The sequence below is a fragment of the Chiloscyllium punctatum genome, chromosome 38, assembly GCF_047496795.1.
Source record: "Chiloscyllium punctatum isolate Juve2018m chromosome 38, sChiPun1.3, whole genome shotgun sequence".
Classification (NCBI taxonomy): Eukaryota; Metazoa; Chordata; class Chondrichthyes; order Orectolobiformes; family Hemiscylliidae; genus Chiloscyllium; species Chiloscyllium punctatum.
Window position 1 is genome coordinate 17,373,784 of NC_092776.1, and position 21,903 is coordinate 17,395,686.

At 40.3% G+C, this 21,903-nt stretch overlaps 1 protein-coding gene across 1 annotated transcript in view; it reads left to right on the forward strand.

The window, feature by feature from the left end:
* Positions 1 to 3,423: 3,423 nt before the first annotated feature.
* The window catches only part of LOC140463261 (neurotensin receptor type 1-like), a 74,621-nt gene continuing 56,141 nt past the window's right edge, over positions 3,424 to 21,903 (forward strand). Inside the window, exons 1-2 of the mRNA XM_072557023.1 lie at positions 3,424 to 4,294; positions 13,709 to 13,948. Coding sequence (XP_072413124.1) covers positions 3,424 to 4,294; positions 13,709 to 13,948 — 1,111 coding nt within the window. The remainder of the gene's footprint in view (positions 4,295 to 13,708; positions 13,949 to 21,903) is intronic.

The following is a 21,903-nucleotide window of genomic DNA, read 5'->3' on the forward strand; positions in this document are numbered from 1 at the left end:
TGAGGAGTCCCCTAGCTTCCAGGCTGGCACACACCAGAATTGTAAACTCAAAAGCCCAGTTAACCTTTGTGACCAAAGAGCAGTGGGAGGATTTAAACCCTTTGCTTAAGAAATTTAAAGACTTCCTTACACATCAGCTGATGTGGACCCAATAACAGTCCTGAGAAGAAGCCCCACCAATAAGTCAAAATTACTATGAGCAGAACCTTGACAAGCTGACACGTCAGGCAGAATATCCAGGACATGATGTACAATTGAATAATTGAGCCTAGGCAGTGCAGCTGGAGCTCCCCGTTACACTGTTCCCCAAACCAGACAGTTCAAAACCATGCCACATATACCACTGGAGTGTGAGTGCTGTGATCAGAATAGACTCCTACACAATTCCACACAATAAGAATTATATAGACAAGGTGGTCCATTTGCTCCAACTCAACAAAACCAACCTTTCAACAAAGTACTGGCAAGTCCCGTGACCACGAGTGTGAGAGAACGCTGCACTTTATACCACCAAAGAAGGCCCTCTGCCAAAATAAGACACCACTCCTTTGGTTTAAAATAAATGTATCAGCAATATGTCAGAAATTGACAAACCAGGTAATATTGTGGTTGTATTTCGCAACTGTGCATTGTTCTTGGATAACCTGATCATTCTACAGCACCTAACAGCAACACAGGTGGTGTGGACTGTGGAGAGCCAAGAGCTTTTAAAACAAAGTTTAAAATCATATTCCTCTGCAGAGCACTGTTTGGAATTCCTAGAAGACTATAAAATTGCCAATGATTGATGGAAATTTGCCCCTGCAGCCTTTTACCTCGAAAAAATCATTACATCACGAGAAAGAACATTGTTCACATTTGGGACAAGGCATCAGCGAAGACGGTCAGAATGCAATAGGAAATAGACATGGCATCTGTAGGATTGACTTTCAAAATTGAATTAATTAGTCCTGGAATTTTGTTGTCACTTCAGTTTTCTAGTGAACCAATGAACCAATGAAAATTGCAATTTTCCATGTAAAACTACTGTTTTCTTGGCATTTATCAAGCAGAAGAACTCTTATGAGCAATTGTAGGCCAATCAGTCATGGAACTGTACAGCATGGAAACAGACCTTTCAGTCCAACTCATCCATGCCTACCAGAGATCCGAAATTAATCTAGTCCCATTTGACAGCATTTGCCAGCCTCTAAACCCTTCATATTCATGTACCTATCCAGATGCCTTTTAAATGTTATAATTGTACCATCCTCCACCACTTCTTCTGGCAGTTCATTCCATACATGCACCACCCTCTGCATGAAAAGGGTGCCCCTTAGGTCCTTTTTAAATCTTTCCCCTCTCATCTTAGACTTATGCCCTCTAGTTTTGGATTCCGCTACCCTCGGGAAAAAAAACCTGTCTATTCACCCTGGCTATGCCCCTCATAATGTTATAAACTTCTATAACGTTACCCCTCAGCCTCCAATGCTCCAGGGAAAATAGTCCCAGCCTATTCAATCTCTCCCTATAGCTCAAACCCTCCAACCCTGGCAACATCTTGTAAATCTTTTCTGAACCCTTTCAAGTTTCATAACATCCTTCCGATAGCAAGGAGACCAGAGTTAAACACAGCATTCCAAAAGTGGCCTAACCAATGTCCTGTACAGCCTCAACATAACCTCCCAACTCCTATACTGAATCTACTGACCAATAAAAGGAAACATCACAAATGCCTTCTTCACTATCCTATCTACCTATGACTCAACTTTCAAGGAAATTTTTACCTTCACTCAAAGGTCTCTTTATTCAGCAATACTCCCAAGGACCTTACCATTAAGTGTATACATCCTGCCCTGATTTGCCTTTCCAAAATGTAGCACCTCTCATTTATCTAAATTAAACTCCATCTGCCATTCCTTGACCCATCGACCCATTGGCCCATCTGATCAAGGTCCCATTGGACTCTAAGATAACTTTCTTGGCTGTACACTACACAACCAATTTTAGTGTCATCTGCAGATTTACTAACGATACCTCCCATGTCACATCGAAATCATTTATATAAATGACAAGCAATGACCCAGCACTGATCCTTGTGACACACCCCTGGTCACAGGCCTCCAGTCTAAAAAGCCATCCTTCATCACCACCACCAGAGTCTGTGTCCTTTGAGCCAGTTCTGTACCTAAATGGCTAGTCCTCCCTGTATTCCATGTGATCTAACCATGCTAACCAGACTAGCGTGTGGAACCTTGTTGAACGCCTTACAGAAGTCCATATAGATCACGTCCACTGCTCTGCCTTCATCAGTCCTCTTTGTTACTTCTTCAAAACAATTCAAGTTAGTAAGACACAATTTTCCATGCACAAAGTCATTTTGACTATGCTTAATCAATCCTTGCCTTTCCAAATACATGTAAATCTTGCCCCTCAGGATCCCCCCTCAACAACTTGCCCACCACTGATATCAGGCTCACCGGTCTAAAGTTCCCTGGTTTTTCCTTACCACTTTTCTTAAATAGTGGCATCACATTCACCAACTTCCAGTCTTCCAGCACCTCACCTGTGACTCTCAGTGATACAAATTTCTCGGCAAGGGGCCCAGCAATCAGTGCCCTAGCTTCCCACAGAGTTCTAGGGTACTATTGATCAGGTCCCAGGATTCCTTTGAGCCTGTCACACCATTCAATAAGATCATGATTAATCTGTTATCTGATAGTTGGATCACTGAACTGGAATGAGCTCTAATCCATATTCTTGACATAATGACACACTGTGTACAGAGATTCTCATGAATACACACACAATATTGTGCACAGCAAAATATCTCATGCAGTGTCTAACCTATCAACTCTTTTTTTCCTTTACCAGCTGCTTATTCTGAAAGGGCAATATCCTCAGGACTTAGATTCATTTATTGATATTCAGTTCTCCCTGCTGGATCATTTGACACAATCTATACATGAGAGATAACTATACATGACGTGTGATGGCAGATGTATCGGACCACCCTGGAATTCAGTGATCCAAATCGAATGCAATGATCCTGAGTAAACTATGAGAAAAAGAAGTCAATTCAAATTGCTATGAATCCACATATAAAAGGAAACATGCTCTTTTGATTTTAGAATTGAACTGGTACAAGTAAGTCACTTTCAATTTAAGCAAATCTCTCAGCTCTGTTCAACTTTTCACAATATTATTTTGATTTTCCATTGAATATTTTTGTGCCAATGTTGCAGTGTTAATAGACAAAACAAGCAATCGTTTGTGGAAATCGCGACAAATCACCTTGAGGTTCCCATGTCGTGATCATAATTTGCATTATACCAACTGTATTTCAAGGATTTTATTGGACAAAATTTACATTCCAACTGACTTTAAATATAACAGTAGTATAACGAAATGAATTGGTCTGTGTCTAATCATATGGATCCATGCATGATACACATTAGGTCCTTCAATAATGAATCAAACCCAAGTGATACAATTGAACACAATAAATATCCACACAATCAACATCATCTGTTGATTGGGTCCAAGCAACAGGAACCAGGCTATGTTAAAATTCCAGTCACCGTATTTTATGTTTTACTTTTTCTCTTTGGTGTATTTGCAAATGGTTTGAGCATTTTGACTTTACTAAAGAATGGACGGATGAAAGTCAGTGCCATTCGCTTTTACCTCCTCAGTCTGGCACTGGCTGATCTGCTGCTCCTATTGACCATACCTGTGACTGTGTACCGGTACTATTGGCAGTACTATCCCTGGCTACTCAGTAACCCTGTCTGCAAACTCTACTTTATGATCCGACAGATCTACTGTGCTGCAACTAGCTGGACTATCATTGCCTTTACAGCTGAGCGTTACATTGCCATTTGCCATCCAATGTGGTCAATCACTAGTCTACGACAATCTCGAATGGTTTATCTGTTGGCAGCGATCTGGGTCTTGTCAGTTATCTCAGCTGTACCATTTGCCATTGTTTATGGGCAATCAGCTGCCTGTATTCTGGACTATTCTGCCACTTCCCAGGATAAAGCTGTTTTCTATTCCACTGTGTGCGAGATGTCTGAGCAAGAGCCATTTATAATCTACAAGACCATGGTTCAGCTGAGAAGTATCCTTTGCTTCTTCGTTCCACTTACTGTGATTATCATTTTTCACCTGTTAATATTTCGACATTTGAGTGTAAATAGTCGGCAGCGGGAAGAGATGGGATTAACCTATCCATGGAGAGGTCAATATTCAAACTCCTTCACTACTTCTGGAAATTTGCCTGGAACAGAAAGAAAGGCCCTTCAACTGATGGGTGAGTAAATATCTTCGTTACCATTCTTTGCAATTAATAAGGCAAAGCTCATATATTGCATAATAGGTAAGACAACCTTATGACAAGGATCAGTTGGGACTAGCTGGGATGCAAAAATTAGGATAATCGGTTTCATTCTGAATGGCAGGATGTGAGAAAATGGATTTGTACTCAGGGCCTCCCCTTTCCACTTTATCAAATGAAAATAAGGATGGCTGTGAAAATACAGGCCTTGCAGGGGACACACACATTTTAACGATGAATGAAATAAACACATATTTATCAATTATTTATAAGAAACAATAAAGTTATGTATAAGATTGCAGTGTGGAGACACAGTAAGTTATATGTGGATAGGTGCACATGTCACATTGGTCTGCAGTTGAAGTGAGAAAGTGAAAGGAATTTGTCAATTCCCATAGGGAGTTCCCTACATTTAGTTTGGTCACTAAATCTCAGGAAAGACATATAGACCTTGGAAGGAATACAGCTAATTCATGTCATAAGGTTGACAATTTGTAATATAGGAGATTTGCACAAACATAGCATGCTCTACAGCAGGCTTGTCCAGCAGGTGCCATCCAGACCACCATATTGTGGTCTGTTGTAGAGTCCTTCATCAGTGCATGGAGCCTTTGGTCAAAAAAAAAATGCTGCAGATGCTGGAGTTCTGAAATAAAAATGGAAAGTACTCAAAACTCATGGCAGGTTTGGCAGCACCTGTGGAGGGAAAAATAGAGTTAATCGTTCAAATCCCATGACTCTCCTTCGGAACTAAACAGAGCTGGAAAATGATGATGTTTCTGTTGTTGACAAAGGGTAAGGAGAAGTGAGTGGAACTGACACTGAGGGTGCCCAGAGCAAAACAAAATGGGAATGCTAATATTGATAAAGGAGAAATCTTGTTGCAAAGTAAGCATTAATAATAGGTGTAAATTTTGGGAAATAGGTCAGCCATGCTGAAACAAGACTCTGGGGATGGCTAAGAGGCCAGGCATAATCAAAATGGAAGACAGTAGTCACATTATAATGTTATTGAACTCAATGTTGAGCTCTGAAAGCTATAAAATGCTGTGATGGGAAATGAGGTGCTGTTCCTCCAACTTGTATTGAGCTTTGCCGAAACATCACAGCATACCTAGACCAACAATGTTAGCATGGGAGCTAGAGGCTGTATTAAATTGACAAGCAACCACAAGGTCAGGATTATTCTCACAGACAGAGTAGAAGTGATGCCTGTGGAGAACTCATCTAGTGTGCATTTGGCCTTGCGAGCATGGAGACTACTATGCGGAACACCTTTGGATGAGTGGGCAAGTAGCTAGGTGAGTGAGTAGATGGGTGACTGGTTAAATCTGTGTGAGAGTGAACGGCCAGGTGATTGAGAGGTTGTTTGAGATAGTGTGTGACTGAGTGATTGGCCATGTCAGTGAGTGAGTGATCGAATGGCCAAGTGGGTGAGTGTCAGGTGACTAAATTAGTGGGTGACTAAGTGGCTGGATGGGTGACAGGCAAGATTAATAAGTGTGTGACTGATTGGAAGCTTGGATGAGAGGCTGGGTGAATGTGTGTATGACTGAGTGGCAGAATCGATGAGATGCTGGATGGTTGAGGGACCAATTAGATGAGTGGTTGAGTAGATGAGAGGCCGTATGAGTATATGGCCAAATGAGGGAGTGGTCAATTGATTGAGTGGCTGGGTGAATGAGTGGATAACACAGTATGTAAGCAAGTGGGTGTGTAGTCGAGTGGATAAGTGGCCGAATGGGTAAGTGAATCAATGGGTGAGTGAGTTAATGGGTAAGTGAGTGGTCAAGTGAGTGAACAGTTCAACATGTGATCAAATCAATGATTGAGTAACTGGTTGAGTGAATGAATGACTGCATTAGTTAGTGTCTGGGTAAGTGAGTGAATGAGCAAACAAATTTCTCTGTCCATTCTTCCTCACTTCACAGTCTTTTTTATTTCTAACTCTGCGTCATTACCACAAAGGCAAATAAAAGAGGCTTTGTTAGTTAACCATGAGGCTACTTCTTTTAAAACTGCAAATTTTATAATTTACTATGCAAATTTACTATGGTGGGATTTGGACCCTCATCCCAAGAGTGACAATACCACAACACAATCTGCTGCTTGGTACTACTTAATATCTTTATTATTGATTATTCATATAATTAAATAACTCACCTCCTCACTCCCCAAAAACTGTCCACAAGCCACAAGAATGATGGAATTCTCCCCACTTGCCCAGATGGGTGCAGCTCCAACAACATTCAAGAAGCTTGACATAATCTGGGACTATGCAATCTGTTGATTGGCTCCACGTACACAACATTCACGAAGGCTCCTTAGATATTACCTTCCAAGAAAAGATAACTGCAGCAGATTCTTGGGAGCACTACTGTCTGCAAGTTCCCTTCCAAAGCATCCACCATCCTGACTTGGAAATACATTGCTGTTCCTTCACTGTTACTGGGTCAAGATCCTGGAAGAATCTCTAAAACAGCATTTTGAGTATATCCACACCAAATGGATTGAAGTAGTTCAAGAGGGCAGCTTACCACCAAAGCAACTAGGAATGGGCAATAAATGTTGGCCCAGCCAGAAACACCCTCATCCTGTGAATGAATATTTTTAAAAGTCAGTTTATTGTTGTGGATTTTTTCCCCTTTGAAATTCACATTCACAGTTATGGAGAACTTTACCTTTATTCAATTTGTTTACTCCATCCCATGACCGAGGGAGAGAAAAATGGAAATTCCCCACCACCCCATGCAAAGTGATTGAACAGCCCTGCTCTGCAGTGATCTATGATAGATGGAAAGTGTGGACAACAACAATTGAGTGATACTAAACCAACACCTTTGTTCAAAAAGGAGAAAAATAAATTACATTTCTGTAATGCCTTTCACAACCACTGGACATCTCACTGTCAATCAAACACTTTTGAAGTGTAGTCATTGTTGTATGTAAGCAACCAATATACAGCAGCCAAGGTCCTTATACCAAGCTCCTTCAAACATCAAGGTAACAATTACAAGGTTGTATAAAATAGTCATTTGGTAATACAGATATAAGTACTGCAGAAAGTATCTGTGCGAAATTACACTAACTGCCAATTTAGTATTGTCAGTTGGGCTTGTAGTGTTGTATACTTGAGTCTACTTGAAGCTAATATATTGCTACAAATGGCTCTCCTCTTTGTAGGCAGAAATACCATATGTTTGCACTGTACCCTTTTAAACTTAGCAAAATAAATGAGAGTGACTTGCTAGTTCATTTCGCAGGGCCAATCAGATCAATTGACAATTGTGAGTGTCTGTGAGAGAGAGTGTATATGTGTGTATGTGAGTGTAAAGGGGTCTAAGTCTGTGAGAGGGGGCATGTGAGATTGTGGGAGTGTGTGTGTCTGTAGGAGTGTGTGTGTGTGTGTGTGTGTGTCTGTGTGTGTGTGTGTGTGTGTGTGTGTGTGTGTGTCTGTTTAAAAATTTAATAAAACTTGGCTGCTAACTGTAAGTCTGCATTTATGGATGCATTGTCCTTAATAATGTCTCTAACAAACAGGATCCAACAACCAACAGCCAACCAACAGCACTATCCCCTCATTAGTATAAATGTTGATTTTCTTCTTAAATTTGCATTCTTGTGTATCTTCCTGATGAAGGGAGACAAAATGTGTCTTTTTCAGCATTACACAAGATGTTGAGTGAAGGATATACATTGGCAAACACACTTGTTATGATCCCAGTTGATCGATCCTATTCCTTTTCTTCGTTTAAGAAGGCATTTTCTTTTCACTCACACCGATTTAGGAGGGTGCAGAATTGTTTTAACAACAAATCAATTTTGTTTCACAAGAGAAATTTTTAAAGTAAAATAAAATAAATCTAGCTATGTAAATATAAAACAGTTTAAAATATTTCAAACACCCAGCAAAACATCTATTCCTTAAAACCATAATTTTACAGTTAATCAAAAGTTTCCTTCCTTGTCAAATTTTTAGGTTGACCTGACTGCTCTTTTCTGTTTCAGTCCTGAGAAGCCTTTCATTTTGACTCACACAACTGGGATTTTAGTGTTTCTCAATTTTGAATAACAAATGCTGATTTTTAACCAACCAGTTTTTAGAAACTAAAACTCTTACACTCAGGTAACATTCCCTTAATTGCTCTGAATAAACTTCTATTCCTATAAGACACATCTGACTTCAGTCATTTCTTCTCTGAACTGAATTCGAAAGCTTTTCAGTAATTTAAAAAAAAAACTTGCTCATTTTAGCTTCTGCTAAGCTAATAGCTTAATGATTTTTGCTTCTCATCTCATGAAACCCCATAAAATAAACAAACTTCTGGCCATCTATTGACACAAACTGGTTTAAAGTTATGGTTCTGATAAGACTGACCCAGTTAATTATTAAATTCCTTCTAGAAAAACAGACCAACGCACACATGCCACTACTTTGAAATCCAAATTCTATAAGAAATTATATCAATATATGTAAATCATGCATCTTTAATTAAGCACTGGAGATAACTACGTTATTCTTATTTTTGAAAAAGATCCTTGAATTTTTTTGTATATTCACTGAGCAGACAGTCACCACTTCCAAAATACTGTACTTCTGACAATATAGTGATCCCATGGAACAACACAAGTATGCAAGAAATAGGAGCAGGAGTAGATCGTATGGCCCGTTGAGTCTGGTCTGTCCTTCAATATGACCATGCCTGATCTTGATTTGGAGGTGCTGGTGTTGGATTGGGGTGTACAAAGTTAAAAAATCACACAACACCAGGTTATAGTACAACAGGTTTAATTGGAAGCACTAGCTTTCAGAGAGCTGCTCCTTCATCAGGTGGTTGTGGAATACACAATTGTAAGACACAGAATTTATAGCAAAAGTTTAGAGTGTGATGTAACTGAAATTATACATTGAAAAATACCTTGATTGTTTAAGTCTCTCATCTGTTAGAACAACCATGTTAGTTTCACTTCTTTCATATGTAAGTCACAAAACTTGTTTTAAAAGTTACATTTTCAGGTTAACTTTAACAATTAATGTCAGCCCAGATAATGTGTTGAAGGTGTTAACCCCCTGTGTGCTGCTGTCTGTGCCATAATGTTTAGACTGATTCTAATCTACAAAATTGAATTAACAGAGTCTTACATGGATTCGTGCAGTTTTTGAGCAACGTACAATGTAACTCAACAAGTACAAATTCACCCCACAATTTTGTGTGTGTGTGTGTGTGCGTTGTGAGTGTCTGTGAGAGAGAGTGTATATGTGTGTATGTGAGTGTAAAGGGGTCTAAGTCTGTGAGAGGGGGCATGTGAGATTGTGGGAGTGTGTGTGTCCGTAGGAGTGTGTGTGTGTGTGTGTGTGTGTGTGTGTGTGTCTGTGTGTGTGTGTGTGTGTATAGGAGTGTCTGTGCCTGTGTGTATGTGTGTAAAGGAGTGCCAGTGTGTGTGCACGCGTGTGCACGCATGCACAAACGTGTATTTGTGTGTGTAGGAGTATCTGTATATGTGTACAGTGCAATGGTGGTCACCTGTAATGTGACATGAACCCAAGGTCTCAGTTGAGGCCCTCCCTATGGGTACAGAACTTGGCTATCAGCCTTTGCTCGGCCACTTTTCTCTACTGCCTATCCCGAAGTCCACCTTGGAGGATGGTCACCCGAAGGTCTGAGGTCGAATGTCCTGGACCACTGAAGTGTTCCCCAACTGGGAGGGAACACTCCTGTCTGTTGCTTGCTGTGCGGTGCCCATTCATCTGTTGCCATAGCCTCTGCTTGGTTTCACCAATGTACCATACCTCAAGGCATCCTTGTCTGCAGAGTATGAGATAGACAACGTTGGCTGAGTCACAAGAGTACTTACCATGTACAAGGTGGGAGGTGACCCCACTCGTAATGGTGGTATTCATGTCCATACTCTGACACGTCTTGCAGTGTCTACTGTGACATGATTATATGGAGTTGTCCCGAAAGCCGGGCAGTTTACTATGAATAATGATCTGTTTGAGGTTTAGTGATTGTTTAAAGGCGAGGTGTGGGGAACGTCTTGGCGAGGTGCTCATCCTTGTTGATAATGTGTTGCAGGCTGTGAAGAACATGGCGTAGTGTTTTGGCTCCTCGGAAGTACTGGACACTGAAGGGAGCCAAAAAACTACTGTGTCTCTTTCATCAAACTCCTTCAGAATCTTGTACATTTCAGTGAGATTGCTTCTTATTCTCTAAACTCCAGATAATATGCTCAATTTACTCAGCCTCTCATCACAGAGCAATCTTAATATCTCAACCCAATTTAATGAACATTTGCTGTACTGCCTTCAATACGAACATATCTTTACTTAATAGTACTCTACATGTGCTTCAAGTGGTTAGTAATGGCACATATCAATTCCAGCCTCCCAGATTGCCTTGATCCACTAGCATCACAATAGGTTCATGGCAGACACCATCTCCCTGGCTGTATGCTTATCTCTGGATCATCTGGATAACAAGTAAACCTACGTCAGCCTTCTGTTTATTGACTTAGCTCTGCCTTCAACACCATAATTCTAACAAAACTCATCTCCAAACTCTGAAGCCTTGGTGGAGTAGCAGAAAGCATAAGGGACTGTCAGAGAATACAGGAGGGTATAGATAGACTGGAGAGTTGGACGGAAAAGTGGCAGATGGATTTCAATCCAGACAAATGTGAGGTGATGCATTTAGACAAGACTAATTCTAGAGCAAATTATACAATGAATGGAAGAGCCTTGGGAAAAGTTGATGGGCAGAGAAATCTGGGAGTGCAGGTCCATTGTACCCTGAAGGTTGCTGCACAGGTGGATAGAGTGGTCAAGAAGGCATATAGTATGCTTGCCTTCATTGGATAGGGTATTGAGTTTAAGAGCTGGCAAGTCATGTTAACATTGTACAAGACATTGGTTCGGCTGCATTTAGAATACTGTGTACAGTTCTAGTCACCACATTACCAAAAGGATGTGGACGCTTTCGAGAGGGTGCAGAGAAGGTTTATGAGGATGTTGCCTGGTATGGAAGGTGCTAGCTATGAAGAAAGGTTGAGTAGGTTAGGTTTATTTTTATTAGAAAAAAGGAGATTGAGGGGGGCCTGATTGAGGTTTACAAAATCATGAAGGGTATAGACAGGGTGGATAGAGACAAGCTTTTTCCCAGGGTGAAGGATTCAATAACCAGAGGTCACGCTTTCAAGGTGAGAGGTGGAAAGTTTAAGGGGGCAAGTAAGTACACAGCAAGTACTTCACACAGAGGGTGGTGGGCATTTGGAACGCGTTGCCAGCAGTGGTGGTAAAGGCAGGCACGGTAGATTCATTTAAGATGCGTCTGGATAAATGCATGAGTAGGTGGGGAACAGAGGGATACAGATGCTTAGGAATTGACTGACAGGTTTAGACGTACATTTGGATCGGCTCAGGCTTGGAGGACCAATGGGCCTGTTCCTAGGCTGTAAATTTTCTTTGTTCTTTGTTCTAACTCTTCTCCCCTCTCTGCAACTGGACCCTCAACTTCCTGACCCATAGACCATAATCAGTAAGGATAGGTGACAACACCTCTTCCACAATAATCCTCAACACTGGTGGCCTACAAGACTGTGTACTCAGCCCCTTCTACACTCACATCAAGAGTGGCCAAATTCAGATCTAACTCCAATTTCAAATTTGCTGATGACACCACCGTACTGGGTAGGTTCTCAAACAAGAGCAAGACAGAGTACAGGAAAGAGTTAAAGAGCTTAGTGGCTTGATGTAAAGATAACAATCTCTCCCTCAATGTCAGCAAACCAAAGGAGCTGGTCATCAACTTCAGGAAGTGGAGTGGAGGACATGTCTCAGTCTGCATCAACGGGACTGAGATAGAGGTGGTCAAGAGCTTCACCAACGATTATTCCTGGTCCATCTATATCGACTATTGTCAAGAAAGCACAACAATACCTCTACTTCTTCAGAAGGCTAAGGAAATTTGGCTTGTCACAAGGATTCTTACCAGTTTTTATAGATGCACCAATAGAAAGCATCCTTTCCGGACGCAATTCAGTTTGGTATAACAATTGCTCTGCCAAAGACCATAATAAATTACAGGGTTGTGAATGCAGCCCAGTCCATCAAGAAAACCAATCTTCTTCCAGCCACTCCATGTACACTTCCCGCAGCCTAAGTCATTAACATAGACTGTAAAATCTTGAGTGCCCAATGCAGATTCTGACAATGCTCCACTTGCCACAGCCTGTCAATTTGACAATCCTCCAATTTAGAATCATAGAATCCCTACAGCTTGGAAAGAGGCCATTTGGCCCATCAAGTTTGTACCAACCCTCTGAAGAGTATCCCACCTAGATCCAGCCTCAGCAAACTCACTCTAGCCCTGTAACTCCACATTTACCATGGCTAATTCACCTAAACTGCACATTCCCTGGTTACCATAGGACAATTTTAGCATGGTCAATCCACCCAACCTGCACATCTTTGGACTGTGGGAGGAAACCAGAGCACTCGAGGAAACCACACAGACACGGGGAGAACATGCAAACTTCACACAGACAGTCACCCAAGACCAGAATAGAAACCGGGACCTTGGCACTGGAAGTTCCAGAATTTTGATCCAGTGACAGTGAAGCAATAGTCACTTGCTCTGCACAAATTTATTGCCAAACAAGGGACTGAATGGCTTATTCCTCCTCTTATGAGCCTAAACAAGAGTTCTGTAGCAATATACAACTTAGAGTGGTGGTGGTTGTAGCAGCTTGACTCACATAGGCACTGACAGGCAAAGAATGTGCAAATTTCCTGAAATGCATCTCCTTACAATGCTCAGCAACATAATGTAATGCACCCAAATGATTAATCTTTCAGGGAAACATGAAGAGGTCACTGAATGATTTAATTAAAGCATTTTAAAAGCTGTTATAAAAGTGTCTGCTTGGTGCTAATTAGATCTCTATTGGTGCTTGCTGAGCCATTCCTTATTATTGAGGCTACTTTAAAACATAGAAAAAGTCTCCACATCAAAGATGCTGCTGGAATACAGACTAAATTTATGGCTTTTGAAAATAAATGACTCCTTTTGGAGATGAATTAAATAGGAAAAGTATAACTTGTTTGATATGAAAGCTGTGCTTTTGTAACCCAGATACCATCTCTATAGTATTTCAATGAAGTTACCATGGGAAACTAAGTGCAGCATAGGAAGCACAAAGAGAGCATCAGGCAAAAATAATGGGAGTGGTATTAGTCAGGCTGTAATAAACCAACGCCACATTGAAAGTGTGGTAATGGAGCTGTTAAGAAATAACCAATTGCTCATCATATGAAATAGGTTGACTGCTGTGCAATATGTTGGATGAATATGACTCAATAGAATGCTGATTGTGTCTTTTGTCTTGTTACAGGAGCTGTCATCATTGCCTTTTTCGTTTGTAACTTTCCTGATACTGCTGCCACCCTGATGCACATTTACACAGAAAACTGGACTGCAAGTGTCCACACTATCTACACCTGGCTGAAGTCATACTTGTCGCTGCCATTATGGTATGTGAACAGCGCTCTCGACCCAATCCTCTTCTGCATTTCCTCTTCTTCATTCCGGAATGCTGGGAAGCAAAGCCTTGCACCCTTAATCCCCCAGTTTGGTCAGTCACTGAATGGCCACACGCTGCATGATTCATGCATTAGTTTTTCCCAGAATTGGGCCAGGAATCGACTGACAGTTCCCCCACTCACATACAAATCCACATGGACTCTAAGTTCCTGCAGTGGAGAACTTCCTGATTCATTTGATATGCAGCAGAGAAGGGGTCTTGAACTGTTATCTTTGAGGGGTTTTTCAGAACAAAGACATCAACAGATCTCTTCCCCTCAGAGTCTCAGACTAGTAGAACCTCTCTCTGAGTGTCTGGGATCAGCAGATCCCATCCATCAGGAGACTCTCAGGCCAGTAGACCCTCTTCCTTAGGAGCTTCAGACCAGCAAAACCTAGACTTATCAGAAGGCTAACTGATCATCGCCCCTCTGTGAAGTGTGTTTTAGTGATGCAAATATTAGCACTTCTGCTTTATATGAAATGCCTTTCTGTGAAGAAAAGATTACTACTTGTTCACCTTGCATGGTGTTTCAGGTCTGCAACTCTCCTTTATTCTCATTCATTCATTCATATCGGCTCAGAGTTTCTGCTGGCAGACAGTTGTTATTTCAGTGTAGGTGGGAGTTGCACATGGGAACCTTGTAAAATTCCCTTGTAGCATGCTCTGAAAGAATTTCACAGGAAATTGAATTATAGACTTGGAGAGTTCTGATGAAATTAAGTAAAATGGCTACTCAGGAATTCTTAAATTAACAAATACATAGTCTAACTCCTGAGTAACTATTAAATTGACACTATACTTACCTCAAATATGTTCAACTACGCTACAACTACAATCCCCTGACTCTGAATGATGTCTTCATGCCAGACCCAACCACCTTCCCCACCCTCAATTTCTCCCAACCACCCCAATCTACCCTAAAGAGTGCATCACTTCTTCACTTTGCATCTTGTACCCTACCACTCTCCCCACATGGCACCCTATCCACTACCTAGCTGTTACTTGACTTAAGTGGCTCCCAACACTTATTGTTCTGGCATTCTGGCAATCGACTGACATGGCACTCTAACCCCTACAATCTACCATTTTATCCCCTCCCCAAGTGGCCCTCTGACTACTGTGAAAAGAAGCTACGATCTGCCTTCCTATGACCGTTCTCCACAATGAAAGAACTGTCACACTTGAAGTGTGGCTCTATATTTCAGAGGAAGCCCTGAGTGGACTCTCCTCTCAGAAACACAGAGCTCCTTCTTTCATAAAAACAGAAGGACCAGAACGGTAATCTGCAATTCACTCCTTGGAAGGTCTGGCCCATGTGTTTGCTATGATTTCCTCAGAGACAATAACATTTTTTTAAAAATTCCAATAGCCAAATGAAAGGTTCATATGACAAGATTTCAGTTTTTAAGATATTTTCTATTGCAAAAGAACTAAAGACGATATAGATGAAACACTATTTATCAGTATCTAATATATAAGAGTGTAGGACTCAGAAGCTGGTATGGGTGATTTGGTCCTTCAAGCCCCTTCTCCTATTCAATAACATCATGGCTGATCTGATTGTGGTCTCAACTCCACTTTCCTGTCTGCCCTCTCTAAACTTTGACTCCACTGCCAAATACCAAATATCCACCTAACTCAGACTTAAATAGTTTAATTTATCTAGTGTCTACTACAAGTTAGGAAGAGAATTCCACAAATGGTCACTTTAGAGTAAAAGTTTATCTCTGTCTTAAAAATGAGACCTTTTACTCTGACACTGTGCCCTCTCTTTCTAGTCTCACCCACAAATGGAAAAATCCTTTTAGTATCCAACTGTCAAATCCAATCAGAATCTTTTATCTTTCAATAAGACCACTTGTCATTCTTCTAAATTCTGTTTAGAAGCCTTATACAGGTGCATTAAAACTTCTATATATCAATCATCCATTCTCCATGCAATAAATGACAACATTCCATTTACCTTTCTCATTGCTTGCTGTACCCACACACCAATCTTTGGTAAGTTCATTTTCCAGATTTGTCTACACCACTAAATTCTGCAATCTGTCTCCAATCTTCTGGAAATCCAAGTATGCCACATCTATAGGTTTCCCTTTATCTAATTTACTTGAAACTTCATCAAAAAGCCCTAATATATTGGTTAAACCCAATTTCTCTTTCATAGAACCCTGATACCTTTTCCTGATCACATAATAATTTTGTAAATATTCTGTGAGAACCTCCATAATTATAGATTTGTAGCAATTTCACTACAATAGATATTAAGCTAACCAGCCTATGGTTCCTGCTTTCTGTCTCTCCTTTCTTCCTTGAATAAAAGTACTGGTTAGCAAGGTTAGATCACATGGAGTACAGGGAGAACTAGGCATTTGGATCCAGAACTGGCTCAAATGTAGAAGACAGAGGTTGGTGGTAAGGGTTGCTTTTCAGACTGGAGGCATGTGACCAGTAGTGTAACACAAGGATCGGTGCTGGGTCCACTGATTTCATCATTTATATAAATGATTTGAATGTGAACATAGGAGGTACAGTTAGTAAGTTTGTAGATGACACCAAAATTGGAGGTGTAATGGATGGCAAAGAAGGTTACCTCAGAGTACAACGGGAGTACAGTTGTGCCAATGGGCTGAGGAGTGGCAGATGGAGTTTACTTTAGATAAATGTGAGGTGTTGCATTTTGGAAAGGCAAATCAAGGCAAAACTTTTAAATTTAATGATAAGGTTCTGGAGAGTGTTGCTGAACAAAGAGACCTAGGAGTGCAGGTTCATAGTTCTTTGAAAGTGGAGTCGCAGATAAGTAGGATCGTGAACAAGGCGTTTGGTATGCTTTCTTTTATTGGTCATAGCACTGAGTATAGGAGTTGGGAGGTCATGTTATAGCTGTACAAGACATTGGTTAGGCCACATTTGGAATATTGTGTTCAATTCTGGTCTCTCTGCTATATGAAGGATGTTATGAAACTTGAAGGGGTTCAGAAAAGATTTACAAAGATGTTGCCAGGGTTGGAGGGTTTGAGCTTTGGAGAAGCTGAGCAGGCTGGGGCTGATTTCCTTAGAGCATCGGAGGCTGAGGGTGACCTTTACAGAATTTTCTAAAATCATTAGGGGTATGGATAGGGTAAATAGACAAGGTCTTTTCCATGGGTTGGATGAGTCCAGAACTAGATGGCATAGTTTTAAGGTGAGAGGGGAAAGATTTAAAAGAGACCTAAAGAGCAACCTTTTTGAGCAGAGGGTGGTCCATGTATGGAATGAGCTGCCAGAAGAGGTGGTGGAGGTTGGTACAATTCCAACATTTAAAAGACATCTGGATGGATATATGAATAGAGATCAAGAACTGGCAAATGGGACTGGATTAGTTTGAGATATCTGGTCGACATGGATGAATTGGACTGAAGGGTCTGTTTCTGTGCTGTGCATCTCTATGAGTCTGTTCAAATGACTTGAAATTCCTCAGAATCTAGAGAATTTTAGAAGATTATAACAATGCTTCTATTAACTCTGCAATCATTTCTGTAAGACATTACGGGCTATGGAGTCCTTGGTACTTGCTTTTGGCCTGATAGTTTTCTTAATACCTGTTTTTTTTGGTGATTGTCATTATTTCAACTTCAAATTCTTGATTTTGAAGTATTTTCATAAAGTTTTCTAAAACTTCTACAGTGGAGACAGATGAAAAATATTTATTCATTGCCTGACAGCTTCCTTGTTTTCCATGACCGATTTCTAGACTCACTGTCGAGAGTAAAAATACTAACTTTAGCTATTATTTTCTTAAGACCATATGACATCAGAACAAAAGCCAACTTCTCTCAGCTTTCCTTACTACTTGCTCAACTTGCACGCTTTTGTGATTTTGGAGTTTCTCACATCCCACTGGGCTATAGCTCTCTGCAGTCTTTCTCCATTTGAATAATACCAAATTCTTTCTATTCTTCCTTTCAAAGTGCATAATTTCACATTTTCCCTTATTATATCCCATCAAACAAGTTCTTGCCCATCACCTAACCTGTCTAAACCTCTCTGAGGAGTCTTTGTGTCAAATTTACCAGTAGCCTTCCCACATATTTTTGTCATCTGCAAACATACACTTGGTACGTGGAGTCATAGAGCACGGAAACAGACCTTCAGTCCAAATAGTCCATGCCAAACACAATCGCAAACCAAACTAGTTCCACCTGCCTACTCCTGGCCAATATCCCTCCAAACCTTTCCTATTCATGGGCACATTTACTTTCCTCATCTCAGCATTTAATAGGTATATTGTAAATAATTATGGCCCCAGCATTAATCCCTGTGGTACTCCACTAGTTAAATGTATCTATCCTGAAAATGCTCCCCTTCTTCCAATTCTCTGTCTTCTGTTAGTTAGCCAGTCCTCTAACCATGCGAAAATACTATTTCCAATATTGCTACCTTATCAAATGACTTTTGGAAATCCATATATATTGTATCTATTGGTTTTCTTCTATCTATCCTACCTGTTATCTCCTGAAAGAATGTTCTTTTTCATGCTTGATTTCTCCTTTGTGAAGCTATGCTATGTCTGCTTGATTTTATTTTGCATTTCTAAATGCTCTGCTATTGAACCTTTTATAATTGATTCTAACATTTTTCCAGCAACAGATGTTAAGCTAATTTGACTATAGTTACTTCTATTTGTCTTGTTCCCTTTTTGAATAAGGGTGTTACACAGGCAGTTTTCAATCCTCTGGGACATTTCCAAAGCCTAAGGATTCTTGGGAAGATTGAAACCAGTGCATCCACCATCTCTGTAACTACTTCCTTTAATATACTAGGATGCAGCCTGTCAGGTACATAGGACTTTTAGTCTTTATTCGTATTAATTTTGCTAGTCCACTTTCTTTAGCAATACTTCTTATATTTATTTCCTTCTCCCATTTAGCCCTTTGATTATTTCATATTTTTGGATGCTATTTGTATTTTCTATAGTGAAGGCTGATGCAAAATACTTATTCAACTCCTCTGCCATTTCCAGGTTCCCCATTATTATTTCCCCAGCCTCATCTATTCCTTCTTATATATTTAAACAAAAGTTTGCAATCTGTTTTAATATTGCTTGCTATTTTACCATCAATTTGGTTTCTCCCTCTGTATTTTGTTTTGATCATCTTGGCTTTCAAAACTTTCCCAATCCTTTGGCATACCACAAACCTTTGCTACTATCAATTTGATACTATCTTTAACTTATTTGGTTAACCATGGTAGTTTTATCCTCTTGTTAGAATCCTTCTTCACTTGGATGTATATTTGCTGTACGTTATGAACTATTTCTCAAATGTCTGCTATTGTTCCTCAACTGTCTTTTTTGCTATATTCCCTGCCCAATCCATTCCAGTCAACTCTCCCTTCATCCCTATGTAATTACCAATATTTAACCCAAGTTTCTCACTCACAAACTGAATTCTAAGTTCTACCTTATTATTCCCCCTGTTCCCAAGGGGGATCTTTACTCTGAGATCATTACACATTTATCAGATCCGTGGTTGGATCCACAAAATATTGTTCTTTGAAACTATCCTGATTTGACTTCATGAATTCTTCCTCATGTCTAATCAAAGATTACACACTGACTAGTATACTGTCCTCAAATTTAGCAGAGTATTCACAGCTTTCTCTCTGCTGACCAAACACCAACAGCAATCTTTTACTTCTCTGAGAGAACCTTCTATATCTTTTTAGTCCAAAACGTAGACACTGAATATTTATCCACAGCTGACACCTGTCATTGTTTACAGGTTTGAACATCTAGACACTTAAGTCAATCTGGGCAAAGCCTTGACTAATCCCCTAATTCGATCAGTTAAGTGATCAACACAGACAGAACTCACCACCTTTCAAAGTTGTTCAACTAAACCACTAACAAATATATTAGACAAAGTTTCTGTCTGCTAATATGAAGGGCACATTCTGATCAGAGGATACAACTTTCTTACTTTACATATTGCACTTTATTGTAAAGTAGCTTGAAATGACACAAGATTGTGAAAAGTGCTGTAGCAAATGCTAGTTCTTTCTTCTTAGTATGACACAATACCTACAGAGTAACAAGCAATAGATGCAACTTTACTAAGAATAAACAACCTCTCCTTTATTGTGTAAGATTAGTCATGGGAGAAAGAGTTTCCTTGACCCCCCAAAAAGAGGAACCAGTTGTAGGACAGGATTATGACCTACATGGATCTATGAGAAAGTACCTCGAACATGCTTCAAGAACATGGCTGTTAAGAAAGCTTTGACGACAATCCTGGGATTGCTGAAATTCCATTATTGGCTTAATTACTAGTTTGTTGCTTACTCCAATCCCAGGTATCCCTCATCCTTTTCCCAAGTTCCTGTCTGATGGCCCACCCCCTCCTGATTCATGTTACAATCTCCTTCCTGCTAAACTTGTATCTGGAAAAGACTTATGTCACAAGAGACTGCTACCCACACAATGGGTTGCTTTGTCTGTAATGTGTGCGTGTTGCTCAGTATTAATAAAGTACCAGATTTGTTTAAGAATGCTCGGTCTTCATTTTAAATTTATTTTTTGATGTCGGCAGTGAGCGCAGGTAATTGGTTCGTTTATCTTGTTTTCTGCAGTGGTGGTTACAGGCCTCATCCTTGAGTCACTATTGTAGTCCGTGTACTGAAGGTACTTCTACAATCATGTTAGGTTTGGTTTTCTATTTTTCTGATCTAGTGATGATGAAGACTTCCCATAGTAAATCTAAGTGAGGATTTTGTGTAACAGAGGAGAATTTGTATCTCATGGTATTTTCACAATACGTTTTTTTAACGTTCTTAGTGATGCTGAAAGCCACAGGGGGTAAGAATGTTGTTTAAGCCATGCTGGTGATCTGCTGAACTGTACCCGGTTGATTGTACGTTATACAGCTAGGGTGCATTGGTGGTGACAGGAATAGGTGTAGAATTTAGGAGGTGAAAATGATTTTGAACTGTAGAGTAATATGGGTAAAATGTAATCCAATGGTAAGGAGACAATTTGAGTTGCTGTCCACGATTGACAATGTAGTGTTTCTTCAAGACCAACGTAATCTCCACCAGTGGTCCTGTTATCTTTTTCTTCTGCATGCACAGCAGCAACTTCTGCAAATGGAAGCCAATGTTGCGAATGGTGTCATCACAGCTGTGCAGCCTAAAGGGAACATTATTCTCCACTAATTTTACTGGCAGGGACTATGTGACTTGCTCTGTCCTCGATCACCTTCAGGCCCTTTTCAAGGCTGCACCTTCCAGGCAAGTATGGTACATATCTGGTTTGAATCTTGTAAGAGAGTGAGAGGTTCTGAGGGATTGGATTAGGAGGTGAACTACTTGCTCAACTTCTGCCATACTTTTGTAGCTATGATACTGATATGGCTGGTTTGAGGTCGACATATATCTTATTTGAAATACGAACTAGAAAATAGGAGCTTAGACTGCCTTGTTGCAGAGAAAGAAGTTGTTATTATTAAAATTTGAAGCTAAAGTGAAACTCTGTGGTTTTATTCATTGGTTACACAAGACCTTATGACTTCTGCTGAAATTGTGTTTCATACTTTTGTGAGATAGCCTGGCCCTGGGTGTCTATGGATTGAAAACAAGAAACTTGTTCAGCACCAACCTTTGGTGGCAACAAGAGCTTTGCTTTCTGGTTCTAAGTGGAAGCTTTATCACAGAACTGGGAAGAGAAGAGTGGGCACTGAGACCTCTATGCACAATGTACACACACTCTCTCTCCCTCTATGCGTTGGAAATGAATAACAGCCTCTGCAAAGGGAAAGACCTTTAAGTGAAGCTATGCTCTAGTCCAACTACTGAATTGAGGATCTCTACGGTTGACACATCTTGACAAAATAAAATCAAGGAAGAACTGTAAAAAAGTCTCCTCATTTACCCTCAAGGTTTGGACTTCTGATACACATTTTGTACCTGTTCACGAATATTTTCTACCACGATATTCTTGCAAAACCATCTGTCTCATCCATCTTGTC